Source organism: Theobroma cacao, chromosome 5, assembly GCF_053813885.1.
Source record: "Theobroma cacao isolate CCN51 chromosome 5, ASM5381388v1, whole genome shotgun sequence".
In the NCBI taxonomy this organism is placed as follows: domain Eukaryota; kingdom Viridiplantae; phylum Streptophyta; class Magnoliopsida; order Malvales; family Malvaceae; genus Theobroma; species Theobroma cacao.
The window spans coordinates 14610673-14622594 of record NC_142643.1 but is presented as its reverse complement, the minus strand read 5'-3'; the positions used below and the strand labels follow the sequence as shown (position 1 = coordinate 14622594).

Sequence of the window (11922 nt, the reverse complement as noted above, 5' to 3'; positions counted from 1 at the left end):
TCATACCCCAACTTTCTTCTAAAATAATCCAGTTCATCAGTCTCCATTGCATAGTTCATCACCATTTAACTTATCCATTTGAGATCCTACACACAAAAGGTCTAATTCAATATTGGCTTAAAATAAGACTTTCAACTTGAAAATAAACTAGAATTACTTGAATTAAACTGATTTAACATGCTCTAATTAACTTAATCAACTAAAAACATAAAAACTACTTAAAAACTATTTAAAACATAAGGATTTAGCTACATTAATATCTCAAAATGTAGCTATATAACTCTATATAATAGAGTTATCAAGCCGTCGGAAGAATTAAAAAAGAAAAGGAACTAGAAAATTGCAGATTTGATGTAAAATTTATTGGTAAAATGGTAGAGACAGACAAGTAAGAGTTTGGTCTTATAGAAAAGAAGCAAACAGCGTTGGCTGATGTTTTAGAGAGAAGAATAAAAGGAACCAATGGGCTTTCATTTTGATTTCCAATATAAGCACTATATGCAAATGATATCGTTTTAAATCAAAGGACAAAAAGGAAAAGGATAAATGGGCTAAGTGTGTATTCAAAATGATACCATTTCAAATTTATAAAAAATTAATGGAGAAGAGTTGATCCCTCGGAATCGCTGGGGCCAAATTCTAGTTCAACTTAAAGCAGCCCGAGCTCCTCATGTGGCTGTTTAAAATGAACATGTGCAAACCACGTCAGTTTCTTCTTCACAAATTGATTAGTCTTCAAATTGTTCAAGTCAAACTTGGCATGCAGTCAATCTTGGCAGGCAGTCGATCTTCACTGATTGGCCATCAAATCTTCTATCAACCTTTCAGATATAAAGGGGAGTTTGAGAGGAGCCTGCGAAAAACGAACAAGAAGGAGGTTTGAGACAAACTTGTGAAGAAATATTAGAGAGAGAATTTTGTGTGAAGGAATTGAGGAAAGAATTAAAGTGAAGAAGTAGATGGTGGGGAACAAGCAGGTGGTGTTGAATAACTACGTGCAAGGGTGGCCGAAAGAGGGAGACTTTAGGCTGCAGTGCACAGAGACGGAGATAGAGAGCATTCCAAATGGAAGTGAGGCTGTGCTTCTCAAGAACTTGTATCTTGCGTGTGACCCTTACATGCGTCACCGCATGTGCGATAACCATATCTCTCAACCCGGGACCATCTTCAAAAGCTCCTTCACCCCTGGCTCTGTAAGTTCATTTTCCTTTTTGTATGCCTTGGTTTCATATGTAGGTCTCTCTCACATCTCACATCAGTTGTTGTATTGGGGCATAACTCATCTTTTACAGGAGTTTGGTAGTTGCCCACCAAGAATTCGTGTTTTTCTGTTTAAGCTTGCAAAGTCACACACGCCACTGATAGATTGTGTGTCTTTATCTTGGGTATTGAGAAACAAAATGGGTTTGATGCTTGTGGATTTTATCATGAATTTGGATATATATTTTCTCTTACAATCACAGAATCTCATCGAAGAACTCAGAAACTCAGAACATTTTAATTTCTATTTCTTTTTTTATTGTTATTAATTATATTTTTCAAAGCCTGAGTCTACCAAGAAAAGCAATTCCTAGTTCTTTTTTTAAGGCTTTTTTCTTTGACAAACCATTAAACGAATGGGCCGGCCGTCACCTGTTTTTCTAGTCAAATGTATCTTTAATGTTTTGCTTTTCTCTCTCATGCTCGGCTTAATCAAACGAATTATTTTAACAATTGGGCCTGCTCATGGTTGACGTGGTAGGAAAGATGTATATTATTTTTCTTAAAGTGCATCTTAATCATAAAGATGTATATTATTGTTTTGGATTGGATTTGTTCTATTCAATGCAAGAAAGATATTTCTTTGGCATTAATTAGGATTTATAGTTATCATCAATGTCAGGTATATTAGACTTAAATGTGAAAAAAAAATTAAAATTGCATTACCCTTATTGCATGGGACTAAGTCAAATGAATCGATATCGTTGTGCTTCTCTGAAGATAGACAAAAACAAAAGTACATGCCCCTTTGAAAATGCATTTTAATCATAAATTATTTTAATTAATTTTGAAGTTAAAATTTTATCATCAATTGGGGATGACGTTTTACCAACACATATAGTTTTCAAAGGATATATTTGCTTTACGGAATAGAATGTCTATTCTATGATAATGGAATAATATAAAAATAATTATTATATAATTTGGTTTATTGAATAAAATAGGATAGGAATGGTTATTTTAACTTAATTTGATCTTTGATTGGTAAGAGTAACTTTGGAATAGTAAAACAATAGGTGATAAAAAGATAAAAATATTTTTTCTTATAGCATTCGATTTTTCATTTTAAAATATTTATTTTTTCTAATAATTTATTAAAAAATTATTAAATTATTAATTTAATGTGATTATTCACTTTTTTTATTTTTTTAGAATATTAATAATTTATAATTAAAATATTAAAAGACCTTTTTTAATTTTATTCTTTATTTTTAAAATATTAAAAAATATAATTTATTTTATATTTTGATTTTTAAAATTAAAATTATTAATTGTTTATAATTTATAATTAAACTTTAATTTTTAAATTTAAATATGAATTTTTATAATTTATATTATAATTTTAATTTAGAGAGAGAATGAGAGAATGAAATGGGTAGGGAAAGAAAATGAGAAAATGAACAAATTATATCTTATATAGAAGAGTAATTTTATACAATCGTATTTTTTGTCTATTTCCCATATGTGAAATAGCCATTAACAAAGTCTCTTTTGGTAATGATTAATCAAATTTCACAAGAAATGGTCATTCCTCAAAATACCCATTCTATAAACTAAATGCAAAAATAACTAAGCAATAGGAATAAGCAACCAAACAACCTGTAAATTTTTTAAATATAAGTTATCACAATTGAGCAAATGGCAATTGCTAAGCTCAAGGGCGGAGCTGGGGGGCTAGCTCTTGGATTGGACCCCTTTTGCCAAATAAAGACAAAAATGTAGGCTCAAGTAGCATTGCTCTTTATTTCCGCCGTATCATATTTTAAAAGTCCTACTTATTAGTCGTTTGTTTGTTATATCGAGATTTTAATTATTATTCAATCCTTTATACACACTACGCAGACCGACCATACACCCACATGCACAAAAAACGTTTCTGAAACTTGAAAATTCTTTACCCATTGAAAATAACGTGTATTTTGTTATCCAATTACATTATTATTGCATTTGGATTTGGTGTTTTTATTATAATTTTTACTTTTACTTTGATTATTTTGGAATATATATACTCTTTAAAGTAGTCTCTTTTTCAATGTATTTAAAATTGTCCTATCAACTATTTCATTTATGGTGAGAATTGTTCAATAAAGTACATTAACATAGTCCATTGAGGCAGTCATTAGCAAAACCTTGAAAATGTCTAAACAAAGAGCGAAAATTTATTAAAATGACAACTTTCTGTCTATCTTGTGTATGTGTGGTGTTATCTCACATTGGATAAGTTTTGAGTTTAGCATTATTTTATTGTAAAGTTGGGACTCTTCACCTATTGCCCATTGGTTTATAGATTGTGAATTGTCAATTGGTTAATGGGTTGAATGCATGTTCTAAAATGTAACATCTCCTACGTTCACCTCCCTACTCATTTATATATTATTCTCTAGTTTGAAAACATTGCTTATATAATTTTGTAAGCTGCTTTTGAGTTATGTACAACTAATTATATAGATCCTGTAGTAAGAGGCTGTTTAAAAAAAAATCCAATAAAATGGAGAAATGAATTGAAATGGCTGACTGAGTGATTGTGTAGCTGATAAACTTGCTTGAGTGGCACTATAAGACAAACTAAGATAGGTTCTAAGTGTACACCAGAAGCGCATAATATTTGAAAAAAAATCTTTGAATTATGTAAAAAAATTTCAGTAATTTTTTATTTTTTATTACATTCAATCAAGTGCTTTTATTTTTATTTTATGTCCAATAAGCCCTTATAAACAGTGAGTAGTCATTAGTTAAAATACCCCTTTGTCATTTTATGCTGACATAGCACTGATAGGGATGATGAAAAATATTACATGGTCATGCTGTCATACCATGTCAGCGTTAATTATGACATGTCAATAAGTTACGTTATCATTAATTATGACCTGCAACATGTCACGTTAATGTAACGTTATATAGAATTAGAAGTGATATTTTAACTAAGTCAATTATTAGTTATAAGGATTTGTTTGTCTCAAAATAAACATATAAGGGTTTTATTTGATTCAAAATAAAACTACATAGACTTAATTAAACGTAATAAAAAAATAAAATTTTATTTAAATTTTTTTAATAGTTTAATGATTTTTTTAATATTATGTCATAAAAAAATAGTTAATGCATAATAATTTACATGCTAAGTGTTCACGTGTCTTAGCACTGTCACTCTCTTATGCATTTTCAAATCAGGTTCTTGTAGGGTATGGTGTGTCGAGGGTGATACAATCCACTCACCCAGACTTCAAGGAAGGCGACCATGTTTGGGGATTAACAGGGTGGGAGGAATACACCATGATTCCTAATCCCGAAAAGCTATTCAAGATCACATATACTGGTGTGCCCCTCTCATATTACTTGGGTGTCCTAGGTATATAATCCTCACCTTCTTATTTTCTTTCTACCTCCCAACATTTATCGTCTAAAAAAATTTTAAAATCGAATATAGTCAATTAATCCAAAATTAATAAATAACTTTTAGATGTGGAAGTTTCAATTTTTGTAGGATATTTTCAGTCAATCCTGTTTGTTCAAGGCCTAGAATGCATTCACAAAATTGGAAAGCAAACTCAAGCCAAAACTCATGCATACCAACCTTTTGTTTTGATACAAAATAGTTAATACTAACCTTCCCTGGTATTAAGTATTTCGCATTTGTTGGAATGGACTAAAAAAATTTTTGAACAAAAATATCCTTCACTATTTTGTGAAATATTACTTTGTTATTTTTGTCGATCGAACATTAAAATACATCAAAATATCAATGTCATTCCTCAAACAAAACTATATAATAACTATTCCTATTTTATTCTGTTTTTATAAAATAACTATGTACTTCATATATCACTATATATGCATTCACAATTATGTTCAAAACTCATATAAGAGTTACATAATTGTTTGGTCGGAGAATACATACCCGACGGATGTGAACAAAAGATAGTCCTTCTTTCCAAATTGATATCTCTCAGTTCCATAACTCGAATTTCATCTATAGTTCACATAAGACTTGTCATCTTAAGACAGACGACATGGGCACCCAACTTAAATCTAAATCCAGAAATTGTATTTAACACCAATGTTACCTCAATTTTTCATTTAAATGCTCCTTCAAGAAGGCATATTTGTTATAAAAGGGGTCTACCATTTACCCTATCAAAATGGAAGAATGTTGAAATGAGTTTTCGAAGGAGACTCAACTTTTAGGATTTTTATTAGATTCAACTTAACTTACTTCAAGATTTCAGCCTTGGTTTATAGACCTAAAGCCTCCTGAAAGAAAACCTTAACATCATAATTATCACCTCGTAAAAATAATAATGTAACAACCGATTGATAAACACTAAAGTCTAAGAGAATGACAAAGATAAAAGGTTAATTCCACATTTGGCAACCTGAACTATAGTCAACTGTTGATTTTGGTACCTAGCGTTTAAAAATTTACAGTAAGGTGTTCAAATATTGCTTCTGTTAATTTGTTTGCACTTGAGATTAACTCTGTTAATCAAATATGCGGCACTTCTCTAACTTCTATTCATTGCTTTGTCATGTCACCCATTCGACTAATTGGTTGCGAAGAGGGTGATCTGCTTAAAGGAATGAAAGTTACAAGTACTTAATTATGAATTTATTTGATTTAGGTATTAAATCTACAATTTCACTATAATTCAGGTATCAAATGTGCAATTAACCCAAAGACTGAAGTATAATAAATCAATAAAGATAACAGGGTCCTGTCTCCTTTTATACACAAAGTTATCACTTAACAATAAGCATCATTGTGTTTTGCATCAGTCCTTTTTTAAACGATAAGCTTTTTTCTGTATGTAAGTCATCAGATTAACTTCATTTAAATTTGTTTTTTTCACAATTGCTTCTGTGTAGGTGTGCCTGGCATTGCTGCCCATGTTGGTTTCTTCAACTTATGTTCTCCTAAGGAAGGGGAAACTGTCTATGTCTCTACGGCATCAGGAGGCGTAGGACAACTTGTTGGTCAGTTTGCAAAGATGATGGGTTGTTATGTCGTTGGAAGCACCAGCACCAAAGAAAAGGTATAGAGATTTGATTTTATGTCTTCATGATGCTAAACCAGTTCATAACTAGAATCTTACAATCTCTTTATTAATCAACTTGCAAAACACCAGGTTGATCTCGCAAAGGATAAGTTTGGTTTTAGTGATGCTTTCAACTATAAAGAAGAGCATGATTTAAGTGCAGCCTTAACAAGGTCAGTATATATCCATCCAAATGATCATTCACCAAAATTTTTGCACAATTATTAAGACATGCATCTTTTGCGGTCTTGTATGTCAATCATTGGTTGACATACAAAACCTCATCTGGGACTAACTTGGTTGGTACTTCCCATTAGTTGCTTTCCGAGTTTCCAGAGAGAAAAATGCACCCCCAGTCAGTTTGCACTTCTAATGGGAGTTGGGGTTGTTGCTATAATAAATATGATGGATGATTCAATGCTTAAAATCAGTGTAGAAACAACTATATATTCTATGCTTTAGAACCTTTTTTTTTTCTTTGGTATATTCTAAGGTTTCCTATCCAAAATCATAGAGTAATTTTTTTGAGATTTTTATGGCGTGAAGCACTTCCTATTGTGATACAACAACTTTCACTTCCATCAATTTATCCTGCTGGGTGACCTATAGGCCCATTGTGGATGACTCATCTGCTACAATTAACCTTGCATGCTACCTATACCGAAGAGCCTGACGGCTGACACTATATATGAGTTTCTTATGACAATAAAAACGAGTTTTGTCCAACAATGAGGCAAAGAGTTCTGGATTTTTAGAAGTTGTTTGGCTTTGCCCAGTATTATGAACTCACAATCTATTTGAGCAATACTAAGTTTTGTGGCTGAAAGTCCATGGACGAATGCAATTCTTTTTTTTCGTTTCCTATAGAGTCAAGTGCATGCTTTCATTATTTTTCATTCCTAAATAGATCACTCTCCATGATATATTCAAGCATAGCTCCTAAAAGATTTTTGTGTCAAGAAAGGTGAGTTATCTGCATTTGGGACTGCCATATTAAAACAACCTTATTAGGACTTTCACTGAATTGATCTAATTTACAGATATTTTTATCTGATGTTTCCTTCTTTTTTTTTTCCTTTAATTATTCTCTTCTTTTATGCGGCGAGAATTGAGCAAAGGATAAGCATGGACTTAAGTCATGCATCACAGAAGATCTAATTTCCTTAAGTTTCTACTTTTATCGTGTTTGTACGACACAGGTACTTCCCGGAAGGCATTGACATTTACTTTGACAACGTTGGTGGTCGCATGCTGGACGAAGTGCTCTTGCACATGAAAGCCCATGGCCGGGTCGCAGCTTGTGGAATGATTTCTCAATACAATCTTGAAGAACCAGAAGGAATAAGAAACTTGTTCAGCATGATACCAAGGCGTGTTGAGATAAAAGGCTATATTGAAACAGACTTCCACCACATATATCCCCAATATCATGAATTGGCCATCAAGTACTTAAAGGAAGGGAGTCTAGATTATGTTGAAGATGTAGCAGAAGGCCTAGAAAATGCAGCATCTGCTTATGTTGGAATTTTCCATGGTCGTAATGTTGGCAAGCAGATCATTCGGGTTGCTTCTGAATAGGCTTCCTTTTGGACATCTTTGCATGTTCTTGAAGCAACTAGACATATACCCTTAAAAACTAATTTTACTATTTATATATTAAATAAATAAATTGCTACATCAGTTATGATTTCATATATATTATATTTTAATGGGTATTTTATTTATTTAAGACATATATGATATGATCATAATTATTTGGTAACATTGTAGAAAATTTATGGTAATGGTTGATGAACTATTACACAGGGAGTCATAGTTTTTTAGTTCTTTGTTTGTCAAAATTGTTTTAAGTTAAATGTGACAAACTGTTTAATGCTTAAACTGGTTATTCCTCTATCAAAAGGGATAGAATATTCTAACTCTAACATTGGGGTAATGTCACGACCCTTTTTTGGGGGGCTCGTGACCAGCGAATGGATTTATGTGGGTATGGCCCACTAGGTCCAAGCAAGCCTTTCAATCAACATGTGTAGCTTATCATCTACCATAATGTGAAATTCCACATTGATATATGATGCTAAGTTAAGAAATCTTTAGGTGAGCATGCATGTTTTGAACATTCAAAACTAAGTTTTGATTTTGAAAAAATTCATGCTTTGATGTATAAAGATGATTTTCAAATTTAAGAGTTAAAAGGAGTCTAATTGGACAAGTTTTAAATGTTTATTTTTGCTTAGTAGAGCCTATCTATCAATAGATGTTATTCATTTATCGATAGATTCAATTGAGAAATATTTTCTTAAAAGGGCAATAAAGAACATTTACGTATAGATAGCCAGATTTATCTATAGATGGCTAGATCTATCGATAAATGGATACATTTATTGATAGATAGCAACCAAAAAGCTGTTTACAAGGCCCCTAAAGGACATCCATCGATAGATGACCCTGATCTATCGATAAATGACATCGTTTTCACAAAAATAAAAGAACCAAAATGGTATTTTCACACTCCAAACTATAAATAGGTCACATATTACGAGGGTTGACAACCCTCAACTGTTTTTACAAGGTATTTTCTCAACCTTAAACCGTCTCTAACACATTTTCAACCTAAATAACCATTTTTGATGATTTTAAGCTTGGTTTTGAGTTTTTATGAACAAGATGGTATTCTTTAACTTTGAAATCTTTACATCTTGAATTTTCAGGACCAAAAATGTTATTCTTATGTCCAGATTTTTCTATTGATTATTAAAGCTCGAGGTTTTGTGATTTTCCTTAGCACCAAAGCTCACCAAAGGTAAAGATGAAGGATTTATGGGTTTTTAAGCATTATTTAGTTAATGTAATAGTGGACTTAAGCTAGAAAATTAGTTTAAGTTGAATCTCATTAGTTCTGAAAGTGCTTGGAATGGGTGCTACAAGATTATAAGTATAAGTAATTGATTGTGATGATTGTTGAATGTTAAGATCAGTTGAAAACTCTGAGGAAATCATCGGAGAAAGGTTATGATTGGAGCTAGAGGTTGAATCTCCAATTAGGTGAGTGGATACACCTTTTCAAGTATTTTAATATATAAAGTGAGCATGATTTTTATGGGAATATTTGCTATGCATGATGAAATAATATTTTAAAGAAAGTTTATCAAAGGATTTGAGTTTTAGGGATTTCAACTACTATTTGAAATAATGAGTAAAGGATTTGATTTAATTATGATTGATTATGTATTGACATCAATGGTTTTCCAATTGTTTACGAATCTACTATATATGTAAATATGCTACTATGTATTAGTTTTTAACAAGAGGCGACAAGCGCTTTCAAATGTTTGCCTTCAAAATGAGATGAATGGTATGATGTACATGCTTGACATGATGTAGCATGTAAGGTGTAATGGATGCATAAGTTCCATTTATAAGATTATGACATGTATGCCATGAGATATATGTGTTGAGAATGTCATTTACACTATGGGTTAAGCATGTGGATGAATTATGAGATAATGACATGCATGCCATGAGTTGTATGTGTTGAGCATATCATGTACACTATGGGCTGAACATGATGATGATTTATGAAAATGTTACATGTTTGTGATCTAAGTTAAGAATGAGAACGATCCTAAACTTGAGAAATCTTATGACGATAGTGAAGATTGATCACTATTCGCTTAAGTTAAGGTGGGACCACTCAAAGTGTCACGACTCGAAACTTCCATCGGGCTTGTGACAATCGCCGCGACGTCCCGATAGGCACTCATTATCCCGAATGCTGATCGGAACCCCGCAAGCTTAGCATCAGCTTCCACATCTCCCTTGTGAGCGACAGTTATTAAATCTTGCATTTCAAAAAATCATAAGTCGTTTCCAAATCAAAAAAATAAAATATTATTTTCTGGCTCACAGGGGCATTTTCGTCATTTTTCTTCAATAATATCGAAACTCACTAAAAACATGGTGTAAAAGCTAAATATGTTCATACATATTTTAAATCAGATAACTAAAGTATAAAATTACTTTTATAATGACACGTGGGCTCTTAACTAACCAATAAGATGCGAGTCTGTGAACCTATAATTTTGACAATGCAAGGCTAACTGAAGTTTTTGATGCAATCAGCTATCTATCGGCTATCCCGAACCTGAAATGTGGGGAATTGAGGGTGGTGAGATTATAAAATCCCAGTGAGTAAACAGACACCATCTAAACTATCTAAAGGCGAGTAAATGGAGACAATTAAAAATAATTAACTTCAGCAAATTTTTCACATCACGAATATTCATTTCAACCAAATAATCAATATGACTCATGAATTACTCAAAACTTGGCTCATGCCAAATCTTGTACTTAGGGACACCTGGACCAGGAGTATCCAACCGAGTCCTCCAAGGTTGTGAAAAATTTTATATAATCATAAAACTTGTTTTTATTTTGACAACATAGCCGTTCCTTAGCGTTGGCTGAGTCTCACTCTCACGCGGTGGTCCACGTGAAGTGCACTCAAAAAGCCCATCTCAAGAGATACCCTGCGCGCCTCTGCGACCGACGTGAGAATATAAAGGAGTTTACAGTGCCCCTCTAATAGGCTGGCCCACGGAACCCCCCACCATTGCAGTAGCTAATCTTTTATCTACCACTTGATTTATAAAATCTTTTTCTGCATGACATGACAATTTATCGCAACCTAGCCTCTCAAGGCTAAATACATAGTACAAATAATTCTAACACCAAAATCAGTTTAGCCATTCATGCTCATTTATTGTCATAAGCCATTCAATTTAAAACCATAAATTTACAACACAAGCAGGCAGTCTCCAATTACTCTATTTTCAAAATCAGTATTCGATTTTTCAAAAAATTTATAAAATTATTTTATAAAATCACAATTTCTCTTAAAACATAGCAATTTACCATTTAAACCCATTTTTCATAAAATCACACAATTGTATAAAACTACTCTAGACAATTAAGACGATAATAAGTTTACTCACAATTTTCGAAAACTAAATTCGGGTACTCCAACTATTACTCCTCGAGTGCAATTTCTTTGCCCTTGCCAGAGGATTCGCCACCTTGACAAATTGCACAGTTAAGAGGTTTACTACTTTGGTACTAAACCAAAATAAACTAATTTATACTACTAATGCATGATATGAAGTGCAAAATGTCTAAATTTTACCTAAACGAGATGTTAGCCTATTTTGGTCTTTTACTTGATAAATCGATATACGCGTCCATTTAAACTCCAAATTAATTTTTTTCAATTTCTATACCTCAATTGCACCCAAATTGACTTAATGTTCCTCAGTGTGGTGCAATTTATCAATCTCGATAGCAAATTACGAAAATACCCCTAGTGGGTAAAAATTTATTTTTTTGCTCCGAAAATTTCCATTATTTTTCTAGGCTCATAATTCATCATTATTCATCATAATTCCTCAAATAAACATCAAGATCAGCAGCCAATATTCCCCTAGAAAATTTGACCAATAATGGTAATGGAGGAAAATGAATTCTTTTCTTGTTGTTTTGTTTCTAAATATGCTAAACTAACTAAAAACACTAACATAACTTAAAATCAAATTAATCTAACTTCATTCTCTCTCCATACCCATTTGGGCAGCCA

General features: G+C 32.2%; 1 protein-coding gene across 1 annotated transcript; it reads left to right on the top strand.

Moving 5' to 3' along the window:
* The first annotated feature begins 849 nt into the window (after nt 1-849).
* Nucleotides 850-7989, top strand: LOC18598516 (NADP-dependent alkenal double bond reductase P2-like). The gene is made up of 5 exons (XM_018122095.2): nt 850-1193; nt 4432-4609; nt 6124-6290; nt 6384-6466; nt 7493-7989. The coding sequence occupies exons 1-5, from the start codon at nt 960-962 to the stop codon at nt 7869-7871; spliced, it is 1041 nt and encodes a 346-aa protein (XP_017977584.1). The 5' UTR covers nt 850-959; the 3' UTR covers nt 7872-7989.
* The last annotated feature ends 3933 nt before the right edge of the window (nt 7990-11922 follow it).